At 41.7% G+C, this 19673-nt stretch overlaps 1 protein-coding gene across 6 annotated transcripts in view; it reads left to right on the top strand.

Moving 5' to 3' along the window:
• GLRA2 (glycine receptor alpha 2) overlaps positions 1–19673 on the top strand; it is a 136763-nt gene that overhangs the window by 86029 nt on the left and 31061 nt on the right. For all 6 annotated transcript variants that reach the window (XM_052773986.1, XM_052773984.1, XM_052773987.1 and 3 more), the window contains exon 8: positions 18741–18890. In XM_052773986.1, coding sequence (XP_052629946.1) covers positions 18741–18890 — 150 coding nt within the window. The remainder of the gene's footprint in view (positions 1–18740; positions 18891–19673) is intronic.

Raw genomic sequence — 19673 nt, 5'->3', positions numbered from 1 at the left:
CTCATGGCTTGATATAGATACTGTGGGAGGTAGAAGAGATGCACTGATACCCTCTCAGGCTTGGGAAGGCATTTAAGGTGTATCTCCCTCTTCCTTAGCAAGTGCCAGTACCACAAAGCTTCCAATGGAAAGGTTGGCATGTGCAGTGGGTTGACCCTGGCTGGATGCCAGGTGCCTACCAAAGCCACTCTATTACTCCCCCCCTCAACTGGGCAGGGGAGAGAAAATATAACGAAAGGCTCGTGGGTCGAGATAAGGGCAGGGAGAGATGACTCGCCAATCACCATCTTGAGCAAAACACTTGACTGGGGGAAATTACTTTAATTTATTACCCATCAAATCAGAGTAAGGTAATGAGAAATAAAACCAAATCTTTAAACACCTTCCCCCCACCCCTCCTTTCTTCCTGGGCACAGTTTCACTCCTGAATTCTCTACCTACCCACCCCGGCGGTGCAGGGGAATGGGGTTTACGGTCTGTTCATCACACATTGCCTCTGCTGCTCCTTCCTCCTCAGGGGGGGAGGACTCCCCACTTGTCCCCTGTTCTGCCGTGGGGTCCCTCCCATGGGAGACAGTCCTTCACAAACTTCTCCAGCGTGAGTGCTTCCCATGGGCTGCAGTTCTTCACGAACTGCTCCAGCGTGGGTCCCTTCCCTGGGCTGCAGTCCTTCAGGCCCAGACTGCTCCAGCGTGGGTCCCCTGCGGTGTCACAAGCCCTGCCAGCAAACCTGCTCCAGCGTGGGCTCCTCTCTCCACGGGGCCACAGGTCCTGCCAGGAGCCTGCTCCAGCACGGGCTTCCCACGGGGTCACAGCCTCCTTCGGACACCCACCTGCTCCGACGTGGGGTCCTCCCCGGGCTGCAGGTGGAGATCTGCTCCCCTGTGGACCTCCCTGGGCTGCAGGGGGACAGCCTGCCTCACCGTGGTCTTCCCCACGGGCTACAGGGGAATCTGCTCCAGCGCCTGGAGCATCTCCTCCCCCTCCTTCTGCACTGACCTTGGTGTTTGCAGGGTTGTTTCTCTTACATGTTCTCACTCCTCTCTCTGGCTGCAGTTTCTGTTGCACAGCAACTTTTTTCCCTTCTTAAATACATCATCCGCAAGGCTCTACCACCGTCGCTGATGGGCTCATCCTTGGCCAGTGCTGGGTCCGTCCTGGAGCTGGTTGGCATTGGCTCTGTCGGACATAGGGGAAGCTTCTAGCAGATTCTCGCAGAAGCTGCCCCTGTAGTCCCCCAGCTACCACAACCTTACCATGCAAATCCAATACAGCATAATTTTTTTTTAATATTCTTGCATGTACCAAGGCATTTTTTAAAAGCACCTGAGGCTGTCAGTGTGTGCGTGGTGGACTCTGAATAAACTCCTGTGCACAGTCTCTATATGTTCTCATTGTAGCTCCTGAATCATATTTGGATCCAGGCTGGAGCTATATACCTCCCTGCACACAGAAGGAGTTATTCTGGGCATGAGCAGAACTCAGCTGCCCAAAAAACATTGAAGTTAAACAATGAAGGACCCACTGAACTTATCTCCAGAGTTAAACAGCAGCTGAACAAGGGCAAAGTGTTTGGACTGAAGCACCCAGACCTTTTATGTGTCTATGATCAAAGAGATATTGGACAGAGAGGAAAGATGAATTAAACACTCTCCTCCAGCTAGTTGTTACTCCTTTGTAGAGCCATTGGGTGGAAAAGAGAAGAGTAAATACTTAGGAGAACTGGGTTGTTAAGAAAGGCCAAGATGGGAACATTGCTTGAGTTGAGTCAAAAGAAAGAACATAGTATGATATAGCAAATGACTTCACAGGCCAATGGACCTGATGCAGTCATGAGAACTCACCTGACCTGTAAAAGGGGAACATTTTCCTCAGGAATGAGATCGTGAGGTTTTATTGTAGCTATGGAAAATCAGTGCCAACGCACCTGCTGCGTTGCAACACCAGTGCCAACAGGAACACTGACTTGCAGCCTTCCTGAAGATTGAGGAGTACTCTAAAAATAACAGCCCTCAGATAAGAATGCAAAGAGCTCCCCAAGAGCTCAGCAGATCCTCTGTGGAGACCACCCTGTGCAGGAAAGGCTGCTGTCGAACATGCAGGGCAGCTCTGAAGATATTCACTAAGGATAGGAAGCCTTTGGCTGAGGATGCTGTGTGCACCCCTTCCTCTGGCAAAAGGATATTAATGTCAACTGGATGACAATGATCGATTTTAGTGGGATGTGCATGAAAGGGATATGGTGAGCAAGTTTGTTGGAGAACCAGGTCCTGCTTGTGGCTTTTTCTGTGCTCTTCTGCAGTTTGTTGGCGGCTAGGGGTGTTAAACAGATGTGGGTTTGTTAGAAACAGGAGGCTATGAAGGCTCTTTTCCTTTGCTCCCCTCCCACATTAGCACCACTTAATGTAATGTTTGCGCCTATGACATGTCCTGTGGGAGTAGGGCTGAATGGCTCTGCCCCCCTTCCTCCTTGCTGCCCCCACGATTCAGACTGGGGCTGGGGCTGCTCTGGCACACAAAGCATATCAAAGAAGCAGCCTTTAAATTTTAATTTCCATACTTTAAAGTGATTTTGTGTAGGAGTTTTCTGCACTTAAGCTTCCTGATGTGCAATCAATCAAAGTCATGGCTGCTGGAATAACATTAGGTGCAAGGTACCCTTTAGGCAGAGTAAGTGTTACAAACTTGACAAATACGTTTACAAAATAAACATTGTATTGACAACTTAAGCAAAACCTCTCTTGCAGCTGCATACACTGGAAAAAAAAAATAAACACTTAACTATGAGTATAACCTACAAAGAAAAAACCCAAATCTTTTAAAATTTCTCTTCACTGCTTCTTATTATGTCCAAAACCAAGTTAACAGCAACAGTCAAGAAGGAGTGGGTACTATTATTGCACATTTTTTCCCTCTCTCCCATTTTCCTGCTGATGTGTGTGGCAGTGATACAAACACACCTTTTTTTGCAAAATCCCATTTGCAGTGTGGTGGTGATGCAGAATCTCCCCAGGAAAGTTCTCGTAGATTTAGGCAGTTCTGTGGAACAGCCAGCAATGTGGATCCCTCTCACAGCCAGGTGGGAAGGATGATCTGGACTCTAAAACACGGATGTGGTAGCCAAAAGATTAGGATTTTGTTCAGAGCTCTGCCACTGGCCCCTCCTGTAGCCCTGGGGAATGTACTTGCCATATGCACACCTTAATTTCCCTATTTGTAAAATGGAGCTAGTAATATTTCCTTGCATTGCACATACTCTTTGAGAAGCAGGTGGCTCAGCTTCTTTAAGACTCCTCATTAAGATCTTTCAGGGGAAAGAGGCAGAGAAATACTGCGACCTTTTTTGTAGTCTTTGAGTCTCATTAGATGCAATCTACTCTCTGCTAACGTGTACTGTTCCATACCGAATAGTTCTCTGATTTTTTTATTTGTTTGTTTTCTTTTTCATCTCCAACATAATGACAAGTGAGTAAGTGTCAGTTCACGTGAGAAACATTTAACAGGGTTCACCAGCCAGGCAAGTACTTCCCCACAGCTCTAATTAATAATGATAGAGCAAGTGCTACTGAAATTTCTGACATCTATTAATAACTTATCAGACATAAAGATAGCTCTTAAATATAATATGAAGTGTGTCTCTTTTTATTTCTATCCATGTGTCACTCTCTTCAGCAACTTGCTAGTGGGGTCAGAGTTATTAAGAGGTAGGGACTTTTCAAAAGATACATTTATTAACGCTGAACGCGAATACTGGGTAACAGGGCAGCACAATCTGGGCTTCTACACAGGACTGGCAGACTCTTCGTTTGATCTAATAGGAGTCAAAACTGTGTATTATGTGCTAATTCTGCTGAATCGTAATGGAAATGGAGCTTGTAATAACCATGTGGATATAAAAGATGTAGGTGTGCATTCCTACATTTAAGCTAGTAGCAGGAACAGACTGTGTTGCAAGAATACGTAGTGCTAGAAAGAAAGCTGGCGGAGAGCTATTGCTACGCTAGACTTACCAGTAAGGCAAATGTCTACGAAATGATTCGAGCAAGATACATGTTAATTCCCAGTTACGCAAATAGAATTACTGGCTTAGGCAGTTCATTCAGTTCATTAAAATCTCCTGAAAGAGTTAAAATTTCACCCTGATCTTCATGCTTTAAAATTCTGACCAAAGTGTTTTCTGAGCTTTCTTAATACGTTCAGATTTAGAAAAAAAAAAAGAGAGAGAGAGAGAGAGAAAGGGAGTTTATATGACTCACTTCAAAGCTTTGTTCTTCTCTAGCTATTCTGGAACTGACAGGGGAAAAGTTATATAGGTTGTTATTTATATATAGGCTGTTGTCTTCTCTTGCGTAGGCTGGCTCAGTTTTGCAGCTTCTTTTAAGTTACATGACTCATCTGAGCAGGTCAGAATTGCCCAAAAGTCAGGAAAGCTGTTCCTTTCTCTCCCGCCTTTGACGTGTGCTGTGCCTAACCTGGAGAACTTGGGTTCATGCAGCGCTTGTGCCAAGGGGTCCTGCCGTCAGACGGAAAGCAGAAAAAGGGCTCTGGGGCATCCAGGTCTGTGACTTCGCAGGAGGAACCATCCCTGCGCATTACGTGGCTGCTCCTTGTCAGGGGCATTGCAGGGCAGCCGTAAATTATGCTCTTGGTGAACAAGGCGGCTTTCGCTTCTTGCTCTGAAGCCCTGGGAGTACAGAGAGGAGTATCAGAGAAACGCCCACTGACTCTGTGGCTGACACATGAAAGGCTGGGCAGTCGGCTGAAAGGCACAGCGTCTCTTTGTTTTGCGAAATGGTGCCTGTGTCAGGACCCTGTATCAGAGCTTTGAGGTGGATGTGCCTGTATCTTCTTCTCACGATGAGATGCCGCAAGAGATTAAAGTTTTTTTTGAACTTAAAAATTACCCACGTTTCATCAGAACACAAATAGAACAAGAAAAGTTGAATTTTTTTTTAAATAAAGAAAACTCAAAGCAACTAGGAAAGACTAAGCAGAAATGCAAAGGTTCATACACAGATCTCCTCATACCCACTGTGTCCTCAATTCCAGCCATCCCAATGAATGTGAGTGGCAGAAAACTCAGTTTGATCCTCTCTGGGTCTTAGGAAATTATTCTGTCCATCATCTCTGAGGCATGTCTGGCTTCTCCTCAGTACAGTTTCTCCAGATCCTGTATCATGAAGTCTTTTGAACCTTCTCCATTTGAGCAGGATTAGCAGTTCCCCAAGGATGCAGCAGTCTCCCCTCCTTGTAGGTTGTTCAACCTCACCTATTCACTGTTTTACAGACACAGCATGTGACACAAACTAGGAATACACGCAAAAAAAGAAGTAGAGGGACTTATACCATCAATTATAATGCCATGCTTTCAGGAAGGTTATAACACAATACATTGTATGAGAGCCTATAAAATGGCAAATAGAAATAAGAGAACCAGAAGTGATTTATTCCCTACTTCCTGCACAGATGAGCAATCTTCACTGTGAATATTCACTGAGCAGTGGCGATATGCTCAGTAGATATGGAATTGTTAGCTTCCTCCAGGATTTCTCCAGCCTTTTTTAAGGTGAGCATTCATCTGTCAGTATCATGAAGCCATCCTGCAAGCAGCCAGCAAGCTTTTGCTTGCTACGGGGCAACAGACTTCAACAAGTCTTGAGCACATGGCATCAGACTGACATGAAAACCGTTCCCCTCACTTGCGCAGCAGTGCTTTGAACCTCCAGGGCCAACAGCAGCCTTTCTGAGAGGTGCCTGCATGATCCTGCGTATAGGTCTCCATCTGTACTCCAGACTGCCTCGGTCACTGGTACTGGAAGTGTCGTGGGCACCGCTAGTGCTCAGTGGTGTGCGGCTCTGATTTCTTGTTCCTCGGAGAGTCTCTGGGTGCTTAAACTACAGCTGCAGACAGCACAGAACAAATGCACCCACTCTGGCATTAGAAAACAGAAGAGGAAGAAAGAGCAGTTTATAGGTGTAAACAGTGGACTTGAGGCTAAGCAATCAAATAACTTTCAGAAACGGATTCTCCTGCTGCAAAAGTCCAGTACTTTGGCTCAAAGTTAAGCTGAGAAGGGAATATAGATGTGCCCCAAACACGAGCCTGCATGGCTGGAAGGCTTCTGCACAAACATCCTTCAGTAAGAAGCGGTGATGTTCTTTGCTATTGCTTTTTTTATATATTTGCGCTAGATTCCTAACTGTTGTGGCTGAAAATTACTTCCCTCAGCCTTGCTGTGTGATGGCACTGTTTTGAACAAAGCTCTTAGTATGAGAGTCCTGGAGACAATTTAATGTTACAGTATGATTCAGAAAGTGCTTGGATTTACAGCTCAGGTGAAAATGAAATTCGGTGAAAAACACGATTGCTGCAAACAAAACCTTAGTACAAGACTCTGCTTAGAAGCAAAGTCTCAGAATTTGGGAGGTCCAATTTTTACTATAAATCATCAGATTATTTTGTCTCTTGAATTGCCAAGGAGAAAATTGCATTCTGAGTTACAATGTTAGCAGCAGACCATCAGTAAGCTATTACAAATAATCAGAACCTGCAGCAGAAAATGAGCATGAAAGGTGACACTGTCTCTTCTGTGCTTGAGTAGCCTCGTGAGTCCTTGCAGGTGTTCCTGGCGGTTCCACACGAACACAAAAGGGAGCCTACAATGATGTGTTCCTGTGCTGTTTTTTCCTGGTTTTTTGTTCCATGGCTGGTCTTCCACAAGTGGATCGAAAATATAATTCAGTTAACAAACGGTAATTGGTCAGACATCTCTGGCTGGAAAGGACAGGTAGATCTTGATTAGGAAGTACTACCTGAGTTTAGAAAAGAGAACACAAGATCATTAAATTTCAAAGAATGTGAACAGGAAAAACAGGGAAGGAGGTACTTGCCGGTAGCTTCAAATCTGCTGTGCGTGTCTGCTTCTGTCACAAAACCTGGCACAGGATGAGCCCTCAGTCCCAGCCTTCTTTCTTCCAAAGAGGTGGTGCAGGTTGACAGTCTGGAGCTGGTTCGTGGGACTTACAGAGTGGGTCAGGCAGGCCCTTGGTTGGAGGAGTCCATAGGAAAGGATGAAGCGCTCGGCTTTCTGCACCGTCCCAAACAAGGTGACCTTCCGCAAAACAGTGGTCTGGGCACGCAACCTGTGTTTCACCAAACACAGCGCTGATCCCAGGTCCTGAGCCTAAGGGCTTGAGCTAATCTGGGTGTGTGATAGGTACATTTACATTAATGTGGCAGCTCTGATCCCTTTAGAATATCAAAACTGATGCAGTTAAATTAAAAAAAAAAAAAATCTTTGTATGAATCTCCCTAAATGCTGCAGTTTGTTCCCCTTTATTTGAATTCCATTTTCTTTCTTTTAACTTCCCTTCTTTATCCCATTTTCTTTTTTTCTGCTTATTAATATTCAGACCATCAATTTCTTTCTATGTACATTTTCACCTTTGCCATGTTCTATTATTCCCGTTGTACATCCTCTTTCAATTCTGCATTTCCTTAAGTGCTTTACCGTACATGAAATATGACTCACTCACACTTACAATTGGAATTGGACCATGTTATCCCTCCTGAGCCTATGTTTTCTTTGATGTCAGCTTCAGGATCTTTTTTTTAGGGACATTTTTATTTTTCATTTAAAAAATCCCTTTTCTTTCCCTAAAGATAGACAATAATTTGATGGACTACATATACAGATCTATTTGTTGCACCTTTATTGTTAGTTACATATTGCTTAAACTATCCACAGATAAAGCATTTTTTCCCCTTCCAGTTTAATCAGATGAAAGTAGCAATTCAGAATACAGAGCCAGAAGAATCATTAAGAATGATAAGTGGCTCAGGAATAGTAAGTAACCGATCAAGTAATAGTCAAGAAAGAAGCATATGGAGATACTGAGTAATGTAATGAACCATCCCATTCTCAATTGTTTGAGCCTGATGATGTATTTAGTATTGGTAAGGCAATTTTCTCTGACCGAAGGATTAATTTAATTTACCCATCTTTAATCTAGATAGATTGGCAGTCATAAAAATAAACAAATGCCTTTTCCCACCAAATTACATTGCTGGAAGTACTAAGAAATCCAGAGTTTAGGAGTATAATCTTAGGGAAGAATTAGAAAATCAACTCTCTACTCACAAACAGCAGAGACCAAGAGTAAAAGATAAAAAGGCATATTGCCCTAGGCATCCTTTTTCTAATTTTAGGTTTTTGTTGTTTGGTTCAGTGAATTGGATCACTTTTAATGGTTCACTTAGTTGTGACTACAATAGAAAATACAGCACAGAGAGGATGTTGTAGAATGTTCTGCAGTCACCTGAGCTTTAACACAATTTTCATGCTATCCAATGGAAAAATAATACCTAAAAATGTACATATGGGTGCAAATGTTCTTGGTATTGATCATGGCAGCTACACTGCCATCTGCCAGTTCTGTGATTCTTACCTGCTTTACATGAAAGGAAGAGATTTGTTCCTATTGCTACAAAAATAAAATCCTGACTTCTTATTTGATAACAGTCAAGCACTCAGTCAGTTAACTCTTCAAAGGTCAAAGAATAATGCAATTTGGTGCAATTCTTCCTAACTGAGTGGCAGACGTAATAACTGCATCTGGCCTGGCTGTGGCTGAGCTGAATGAAGATTACTTTTCACCTGAGGTGGTTGAGGCACTTTTGGATCTACAGAGGAAATGGGAAGGGTTTTCTGAACCTGAGTTAATGCTTTGTTTGGAAAAAAAAACCAAACCAAAACAAACAAGCACCAAACAAAAAAAAACATTTCAGAAAACTGTAATCACAGCAGAAAACCTGCCATTTTAGAAGTAGGCACTCTGGCTGTACTCAGATACATACCACATTGGCTTCTTATTTCAAATGAATCTTAAATATAAATGCTCCTTTGGTAAGTATCAGCATTTTACTCTGCTTATGCATTTAATGACATTGTTTCAAAATCCTGCCAGTGGTTCTTGCTAGCAATCATGCAATCATGGTTTTGTGGCTCCTCTTTAATCTTCCTCAGTTTTTCCCCCTTGGTAATTGTTTTTACCCAAGCTCTCATCCACTGAAGAATTTACCACTTAGAGTCCAAGTAGTCAAGTAGGCATTTAATGACATTAAAGAAATATTATCTGTTGATTTCACTAGGAAGGAAGAGCCAGAAACTTCTATTGTAAATGAGACCCGAGACTGACATTGTCATCTAGCTACATGGGCTGCCCTTATGTGTATTTGCCCGTGTCTTGATGCAGCCACATATAATTCTCAATTTACACTGATCTCAGCTGGATATGAAGGTGTTTCTGTGTGATAAATGTCTTTCAATTACTTAACAATAAGAAGCTGCTTCTTTGTAGCAGGGACATCAATCCTTATTTGTCACCTTCATAAACTGATCACCATGGCTCCACCAATCTGTTGATTACTCTCTTTGGTCCATACTCAAGAAATGTCACAAATATTGGTATTATTTATTTTATTTCTGCCAACATGAACTTGCTTTTCTGCCTGCCTTTATTTACAAGCCAAACCTGAAGGATTAATTGGTGGGGCACTGCGACACTGTAGTAAGCTGTGGGGGGTTTATGTGCACAGAGGGTCCTAGCTGTTTGTGGGGGCAGGAGGATTGTTTTTCCGCTTGTAGAAAGCTTTATCAGAAATCTGGTTGGTTTTGAAGGAAAAAAGAAACAGACTTAGTCAAATGGTTGTGAGGTCTTATTCAAGACCAATTTCTTGAATACAGAGGAAGAAAAAACAGAAACTGGGACCGAGGAAAAGAGCAGAAATGTGCAAAATATTAGTGGTGAGAAGCCAATGCTTGATGTTGCAGGTCTCATTCTGAGACAGCTCAAGCACAGACTGTGGGTCTTACTGGCTTGTCTGAGATCTGACAAAACCGTACCACCTCTGGCTGTGATACTGGGTTGGGCTGGGGTTAGCTGCCTCTTGGTCTGCAACACTATGGCAGAGCATGTTTTTGGTGGCCAGTTAAGCCAGACTCTTTTTACCAAGAGGGCAGAGAGAGGCAACCAGGCTGGAGAGTGAGAAGAAGCTGGTGGCTGTGGTGGTGTCCTCTGACCTGTTCTTGCCCGGTGTGTTTTTCAGGATTAGGGCAATAAGAAAAGTCAGCAGTGCCCTGGTGGATGCCAAAGGCCTAATTAATGATGAACAGAGGAATTTGCATTTTTGCCCCTCTCTCTCTTTCGCAGTTTTGATTCTCTCCCAAATCTGTTTCTGCAAGGGCCTGAAAAGAGACAACGAGATAGAAAAAGCTAGTCCCTTTATTATTTCGTCCATCTGTGCGCCCAAACTTTGCACACCCTCATGTGGATCTGCTCATTCCTAGATCCACTCTGCCCTTTTTTACAGGGCATGAACTCAACACAGTTCTTGGGGAGGGTCACCAGAACCTCCTGTTTCCAAATAATTCAGCATTTCCCATCTGTACTGTCTTGTTAACCATTTCAGTACTGGCCTGAGCTAGACTTGAACTCCCAGCCTAGATATAAGAGACATTTCCCCTTTACTGTCATCTTAGTGAAAAGTGATATAACACACAGTTGACTACCTGTTTGCAAAAGTGGGCTTTTAACCCTGGTTACAATTTCAATTAGTGTTACTTCATTCCAAGTAGCAGAGGTCAGCCTGTCCCTGCATTATCAATGCAAAATAAAATCACCCAGTTTGCTCCCAAGCTGAAAACCAACGCCATTATCTGTCCAAAGCACAAGCCTTTGTTTTCTCAGCTGTAACCTGCTTGGTTAGAAGAACTGCCTTAAGCTATTGTTCAGTTGTTTTTTTTTCTTTATGTCTGAAAAATAGTCACAGTATTTTCAAGTCAAGGGCTTTTGAAGTGGAAGTAGTACATCCTGTCTAAATTTCCTGTACGGAAAGAATGAATTGTCAGGAATGGGAAATACAAGGCAACTACACCATATGATTGCACAAAATGACACATGATGAATATGCCAATACTTCATATGCCCTTGGGAAGGAAAACCAAGCAGTCTTGGCTTCACCAATCTGGTAAATTATTCTGTATTTATGGCATTACATTTTTCAAAGGTGGAAATATGCTGTTTGAGAAGAAAGATCATAAAGTATGAATAGACACGGCCCATGCTAAAAAGAAATATTTTATTGCTTCTCTAGAATGGTTTTCCTTTACCTGGAACACAAGTTTACTTTTTTGTAATGTGTCATGTAGAATATAGTTACATAATTTAAAGAAATACCAGTCTCCTGTGTGCAGTACTGCTCTGTACTCCCTTTATCACATCCTGCAGGATGTACTATGACACGGTCCTGCATCATCTGAATCAGGTGTTAGCCATGTGTTGCAGAGGTTCACAAAGTGTTGGATAATACCTGCAGTTTCTTGGGGGCCAGCCCCACTCTGAAAGTGGGGAGCATCTTCCTCACTCTTTTCAGTGGGAGTAGGATTGAACTGGTACAGCAGTAGAATCACCACTCACAAACCAGTACTGTATCTGTGGCATCTTGCGCTGGTTACCACAACAAAAATAGCTACTGCTATTAGTATTAGTATTAGTAAGTTTAATTGCCCAGCTGTGATCACCTCTTCTGGCTCCTGCCCAGGAGCCTCTCTCTGAGCATCTTTGTAAATACTTTAACTCCCTGATCATCTTCAAAGACATCAAGAAAATTTTCATTCACCTTTGAAGGAAAAACAAACCATAAATGGTTTCCATACTTTTCCTGGCTTGAATGCGTTCAGCATTTAGTTCTACATCAGCAATGGGTGGTAGGTTTAGCATCTCATGACTTAGCAGAACCAGCGATAGAAATAGAGCAAAAAATTTTGGATGAATAGTTTATTCACTGAAAGAGGCAACTTTGGGTGACTGGAACAACTTGTGAGTCCCTGCTGAGTTTAGGTGGGTACTTTCAGACGGAATCTGAATAATGGAGGAAGGATGGGGGAGTTTGTTTCAGCATTTTTAAATTAAATATTTCTTGCTTGTTTCTTGGTTTGTTTTGAAAATTGCCCACATTTCGTTTAAAAATGGAAGATGAAGTAGATGTTTCCAAAAAAAAACCAAAAGAAAAAAGAGTTGAACAAAATATTTTGGTCAATTAAAAAAATAGAGTTTTTTTTATCAAAATAACTGGAAAAAGTGCATTTCACATTCATCAAATATTGTCATTTTTTCATTCATCCAACAAACAAACCAAATCAGTTATGTTACCATCTCAGAACAGGCATTTTGCTCTGAGGGTAGTAGCTTGGTTCCCAAGTGGGACATTTGGGACTTGATTTTAACGCCTTTTCACCTCAAAAGGAAAGGTCACCAGCCAGGCTGGTTGTCTTCCCAAGCTGGCTAGCAATGCAGTAAGTGAGCTGATGAAGGACACCTACAACTTCCACGGGACTCACTCTCCAATGAACCATCTCCTGTCAAAATCTGCCCCATTCCATGAGCGCTTATTTTCCAGTAACAGAATAGTAGCTCTGATATAGCTTAACCTTTTTCATGGCAAAGTACATTATGGAAAGAATATGGACATTAAAGTCTTGAAGAGGCAAATAAACATTTACCACAGCCTGGAAGATGAAAGCTTTCATTCTCATCCCCTCCCTTGCAGAAGCAGCCCCTCCGGGAGCAGGTCCCAAAGCCAGCTGTGATGGACAGTTCCTTTACTTGCCCCCTCCTGAACACTTCATGAAGATTTCCTTACCAGGCAATCAATCCCATTAATTTTAAACTTCGTGGACTTTAAACATTTTCTATTTTATGCCATATTGTCCACTATGCTAAAAAGTCTTATTGACCTGACCTGTCAAGGTATTTCACAGTAACTATGAGCCTTTAAAATTGCAAGGTGTGAAGGATAATTAACTGGAAAGTGTTGCAACAACAGAATAGTATAAAATGACTGAGGTTTTAGGGCTGGGAAAGTAATTTGCATTTTCTGATATGAATTTGTTTTAGAATGATGATATTTCATGGGGGTGAATCACTTGGGTGAAGAGAAAGACCCAGAGTAAGAGTGACACAAAAAGAAAATACTTTCTTTGTAATAGCAGCTGACCATGTGTTCTTCATTCAGAAACTTCTCTTCCTGGAAGTTGCGATGAAACCAGGACTAGTGCTTTCAGCTTCAGCTATATAAAGCTGATATGCAGGAGAGCGCTATCAATTTCTTTATGAATTCAAGATTTGAAAAAATAAAAAAAATCAAGTAAGTTTGATGATAAGAGAAATTAATGTGTTTTGGTTTAAAAAAAATAAAGTGAAACTTAATGCAACATCAATGCCTTATATTGGAAGGCAGTTTTACATAACTTTTGTTTCAGTTTTGATTTAAAATATTACTTTGTTCTATTTCTACATTTCCAATCTGAAAAATTCTCTGAAACTTTTTTCCCCAAAAGATTCTTTTAATGCATGGGAGAAATTAATTTCAAACTGGAATATTTCCCAGTAGCTGAAAATTTTCTTCTTTAAAAAAATCTTGCCTAGAATGTGGTATTGTATCTGTAAAAGCAGAGGTCTGAGGCTTCGTATCACAAGTCAAAGATATTTTTTCATCAGATCCTATCAACCAAAATAAGTGAATATATGTTTTTTATCACAGGCTGAGTGCCTTGCACTGCTTATTGAAATTATTTTCCCAATTCAAACTCCGGGAGAGAATGGATGTGTCTTTATTTCCATTTTACACCTGTTTGACAGAATCAGAGAGTTAAAGCAGTTGTCTGGAGTCTCATGAGGCTAGCGCTGTAGCAGAAATAGAGCTCACATTTGGGTTGATTCACAAATGTCAACAAATGACAGCTGCTCAGCTGCAGGACACACGACCACATTTTCCCCTGGCTTCTCTCCACAAGAGCAGGCTTCGTTCTGGTGGTGACACATGGCGATGTGCCGAAAAGTACCGAGGAGCTGTGAGAGAGTCACAGTGCTAAAATAAGAAGAGCTGGAAAAGTGGAAGGTTTAATATTTGCGAGGCCTTCGTGAACAGTGTAATCCTCCTTGGACTTTCATTTCCAGGAACTTCACTGGGGACATTGATGCTACAGCAGTGCTGTATAGAGCATAAACTGGTCTTTTATTTACATAGTGGTTATGGCCAAATAACAAATGAGGAAAATTATGAAGGGCAAGGAGATGCTTTGTCACATTTACTATGCTTAGCCTTATCATGCTTGGCTCTTGGTGCAGACAGATCTCACTCTGCAAAAGTTCCCTCATTAGCTGGCCCTAAAACATTTACAGAGCATCTGAATAATTGATATAATTTATGGTTTTATTGGTGGAAACCATTAAATCCCCTCCCCCCAAACAACATTAGAGAGGAAGCTCTGCAACATGCAGTAAAAAATGGAGCAGCTATTTAAAGAAAGAAAAGGGCAAGAAAATCTTGTTGTGCTTTCTGAACATGATAAAGCTGAATGAGGCAGAGTTTCCAAATATCCACTTCTAAAAGTATTGCAAAGTAAATGGAGCCAGTGTGCTTTTGGGGTTACAGGCTTTTCAGAGGACGTTTTACAAGGTCTACCTTTGAAAAAAACAATCATCACCACTAATTTTTCATTTTATACTTGGTAGCTTGATAATGTCAACTCTGAGTTTGTAGTGTTACTGCAGACCTTGTGTTCTGTCCTGCAAGGAAATTATGGGAAAGGTGGCAAGTGCTCAGGTAACAGTCTCTATTACGTAGGCTCATGTGGGGTAACTTCTTTTATTCTGCTCTGTTCTGCTTAGGATTACATCAAGTTAATAGCTAATAGAGATGATTCACAGGCTGTATCTAACCAAAGTTGTCAAATATCAAGCACACATATACCTGAAACAGCCATTCAAAACTCCAGTCTTGGTCAAAAATGAGAGACTGGCATTTTTAAGGTACGGTTTGTTGGACTATAGTATAGGTATCTACCTTCCACTTAGATGCATTGTGTCCTAAAAATGCTTATTTCTTATCATTAATTTCAAAACCCACATGTACATAAAATGTTTTAAGTTAGGAGAGACGAAACCTTCTCCAAAAAATCAGGGTCTATACTGTCCTATATGTACACAGTAGTGACTACGGAGCATGGAGCATGGACGTGGTAGTTAAGGAAGCTGGAGATACAGTATAGTTTGATGAGTCCTTACCAAAGCAGGTGATGTAAGCCTTTTAGTTGAGCAAACATGCGATCATGCTATCCTATGATCTGGGAAAAAAAACATAGCTGGCAACACTGTTTTTGAGTTCGGTGGAAGAACCTCCCAAAGCAATGGATGTGCCTATGATATCATGAAGTACTCCATTTCGCAGACCCCAGCTCCTACAAGCACGTCATTCAGCAATATTTTTAACTGAAAATTAGATGTGAAAGGCTCCTTGTACAGTGCAAAGGAGAAATAAGAACCTAGGAATGAGATGCACACTAGAGCCTGCCAAGTGAAGAGTTTCCTGTGGAGGTAAGTGAGAAATGGCTGAGAAGCTCCTAGAAAAAGGCATTTCATTATGTGAGACACTGCAGTAAAAAGCTACAGCATCTGGTAGGCAAGTGGTTATAGCACTCACCTGGAATGTGCAGATCAAATTCACATCCTTTCTGTGCTCATCTCACTGAAGAAATTGTTCAAGCACCATGAAATACTCTGTGATAGGGCCTTCTCACTCCCTGCATGTGTTTGGGACACAGAGGCAGAGAACGACTTCATATTCCACTGCTTAGGATTTGCATCTAGGAAGGGGAGACTGTTCCCAGCCCCCAAGCCAATGTACTTTTAAGTGTTTTCATACAAGGTGGAACAGCTTCAGCAGGGGTGGTTGAGAGAGGTCCACTTCAGATCGGTCTGCGATCTGGTAGATGTGACCATCTCCTCGTTGAAGGAAGACACAGCTTGAAGTCAGCTAAAGCAGACACAGACCCTAAAATCCACTGAAACTTTGCATTGTGCATGCTTTAGATACCGAAGTGCTGGTCTAAAACCTGGGCACTCACTTTAGGACTTCTTTGGAAACGTGTACCAGGTGAGGCCTTCCTAGGCTTGGTGTAATAGATCCACATAATTTTCCATGCATAGGGGTGACTAGAAAATTGCACGGGTTTTTAGGCTTTTAGCAGCACAATTTTGTACATACTGGGGATACATAGATAAAATTACATAAAGTGATTTGGAAACAAAGGGGTCAGCTTTCACTCATTGCAGGACTTTTCCATTTATTTATTTTTAATGTGTTGTTGGAAGCAACTGCTTTCTGTTTTCTCATTTAAAGCTGTGCCATGGTGTGGCAATGGCTAAACAATAAAACAAGTTACACACCTGCCAAGTATATCGTGATCCTCTGATTCCAGCCCAGCAGGCTGGAGTTAAAATAATCCAGCTGGCTCAGCAATTGTGTGGATGCCATTTATGGCAGCACTGTGTAAGTGGCAGGAAAGCTAACTCAGGGCTTCCTTTATTATTTTGCCCTCCCTGCTTTAAGCCCACTAGGACAGGATTTGCACAGCTGGAAACGCTGATTCTTGTGACTTCGGCTCCCTGCATTGTGCTGTCTCTGGCACCACAGTCCAGCTGTTTATGCATTTCTAATACATCTCCTAAGGGCATTTGTAAAGGAAAACAAGCTGCCCCTTCAAGGCAGGTAACAAACAATCTAAACTCAGCTGCATTTTACACAAATTACAGTGACTTGATTCCTACTGCGCCTCAGCCTGTGGCACAGAGTGTCTGGGACGTAGTCGAGTTTTCACTGGGTTTCACAGCTGCTCAGTAAAGATGCGACTTGTAAAATATTTTTTATGTGTGGGAGAGAGAAATGCATACCTGCTGGTATATAACTGAAAGGCACAGATTCATAGCGTCACCTTTGCCTGCTAAATCCTCCTCTTCCATCTCAGCTTATGCATGTTGTATTGTGGGCATTGCAGTGTGGAGCTGCACTATAGCCTCAGCTACTGAAATGTATGTTCCCATGATGCAGGCTGAATAACAGTACTCGGCTCCTCTAGAATGTCCCGCTCAGTGTTCAGGACCTGCAGGATGGAGCTCTGTATCCTTTCTGCCATGCTTTAGATGCCAGTTCCTCTGCTCATATTGCTTGCTGGAGCACATAGTGAAGTATATTCTGTTTGACGTTAACAAAAAATGTTCTCTAGACTTTGAAAAGTGATGCTATTCAAGCACATGGTAAACAGGAGCAAAACCTACTGAAACGGGTGTGCTTCCCTTCATCATGAAATGGTAGCCATTACCATAAGAGCAAGGTCATTTTGAATAGTATATGCAAAGGGTAGAGGTGGAGTTTTCGAGGTGGAGATTGGGTCTGCTAAACATTAGAGTGTTAGATGAACAACACATCCTTTTCTGCACTCTTTTCAGTCCACTGTATGTTTTGATTGCATTCAAATGTTTGGCTGGCAGGGTATTATTCAGATGTTAAATACCTTTGATTACAATTTTTCAGGATTTAGGTACGATCCATTTTGCTTATCTTGATTCAGTTGTATGGTGGTGCCACTTGAGGTGACCTTGGGTATCCGAGACATCTCCAGAGGACTGGTTAGTATGATACTGGAGATTTGTGCTCTGCTGGATTGGCAAATGGAGGCTAGGTACCTAATGTGGCAGTATGTGATGCTTTTATTTAGACAACTGACTAAAGCCCCATGTGTCTATGCTTAGACAGTGGTTCTAAGCTCCTCTTTACAGACATGAAGATGAAGCAGCACTATTTGGGTGTTATTCATCTCATCCTAGAGAAGATACCTGAAACAGTTCAGATACATTGCATCCCAGAACTGCCTGTTCTTCTTCATTCCTTGACTTATTTATATCAAAGTAGTTTAGGCAACTAGCTCACATGTATGTTGTAGACATTAAAAGTCAGATGATTTTAACGCTACCCTGGATGTAATACCTGATAAACAAAAGAGACAACCTGTTATTGCCTAATCATAAGATCTCTGCTTAGAAACTGCAAGACTACAAAGAAAGGCAGAGACCAAATACAGCTATGGAGGACAATGTACCTTTGATATGCATAGTGTGTAGCTCATTAATTGGCTACTTTTCGGCCCAGTGTGGGTAGTATGATAAAAATCTTGTGACATTGCAGCGCTGCAATATTTTTTTGTGGACCAGTCAATTCAGATCAGAATAGGCTTTTACCAGAACAGAGGCATCTGGTATTTAGGTATTGCTAGCAGATAATATCTATGAAGATTTATTTTTCTTATAGAGTTGTTGGATAAAGGTCAAGCAAATAGGGTCAAATATTTAATTAGTAAAGTCATATCAACCCATAGGATACAGTACCCTGAGTTTACTTTGAGGTTATAGATACCAAACACAGCTAATTAATCAATATGGTAATTGGTTCATAAAAGATGAAAAAGGTGATAACTATAAACTTTATAGAGTTGGTTTTGAATAAGTATTGTATCACACCCTGTATTTGTATTCTTTCTGAGAAGCTGTGATTGTGATTACAAGAGCACTTGTATTTTGTTAGACTAATCCTGATTCTTTTCCTAAAGGCAGCAGCTCATAATTTGTGTATTCTTTGTGAACACAGATTTCCATTAATAGTTGGATTATTTATTTGTTATAAGCCAATAGACTAACAAACCAAAACACAAAACAAGAAAAAACCCACCTCATTGAACAACTGGAACTCTTGCTGTGCAGAAATGTGTTTATTTTTTCACATCAATATCGTCAGCTTATGAAGAATTTTGAAATATAACATGCTGTGTCCTATTTCTTTGTAGGTCTCCTATGTAAAAGCTATCGACATCTGGATGGCCGTGTGCCTTCTCTTTGTCTTTGCTGCATTACTGGAATATGCAGCAGTCAACTTTGTTTCACGGCAGCACAAGGAGTTTCTGAGGCTTCGAAGAAGGCAAAGACGACAAAACAAGGTACAGCTGCTCTTTACTTGGGGTGACTGAGTCTGCCCATCAGGGCATGCTGATGTGCAGTTGATTTGTCACCTCAGTTCTTCTTGCTCTTGCCAGGAGAGTCTCATCCTAAAGTTTTCTTTTGAGTTATTTACTCCTTGATAAAAAGCTGATAACTGGCCACTGGGTTTATTTGCAGTTTATGAAGTTACTGATAAATGTCAATAGGTTGGTCACCGGTTCCAAGAATTTTATTCTCTTCTTGCAATTGTTGAGGCAGGTGTACCTTTACAATTATTGGGCTACTATGTGGAAACCGCCAGTGAATAAGGAACCATTGGAAGCAATGACATAGATAGAGGACCGATATTATTTCCTTGACATCATCCAGATGTGCTGACATCAGCACATGCCTGAAACCTGTCTTTTCTAGTGCTACCCTAGCTAGTCATGCTAAAATGGGAGACTCCTTAGGGTAGCCCACTGCAGAGTGATTGGCAGTTCTGCCCTCACTTTTAAACCACCAGCAGCTGGTGTCTTTCCCAGCTGAAACCAGGAAACATGGCCACTTTAAAAAAGAGAAGGATTAGGAGAATTTCCTCTCTCGATTCTACTATTCCACAGTTTGTTACTGATGCAAACTTCAAATTTTTAACAAAGGGCCTATTTGTGAGTATCATTATCACATCATTTTATCCCAGTGACTGAAATGTAGAAGAGAGGCTTTTTTTTAACCTAGCTGACAGTCTAGAAATATTTTTAGGAAGTCTGTCCATCTTTCCTGATTTTTTTCTTTCATAAATG

Source organism: Harpia harpyja, chromosome 22 (genome assembly GCF_026419915.1).
Source record: "Harpia harpyja isolate bHarHar1 chromosome 22, bHarHar1 primary haplotype, whole genome shotgun sequence".
NCBI classification, from domain to species: Eukaryota; Metazoa; Chordata; class Aves; order Accipitriformes; family Accipitridae; genus Harpia; species Harpia harpyja.
Note: the sequence above shows the minus strand (reverse complement) of the source record. Positions and strands in the feature narration are given on the sequence as shown.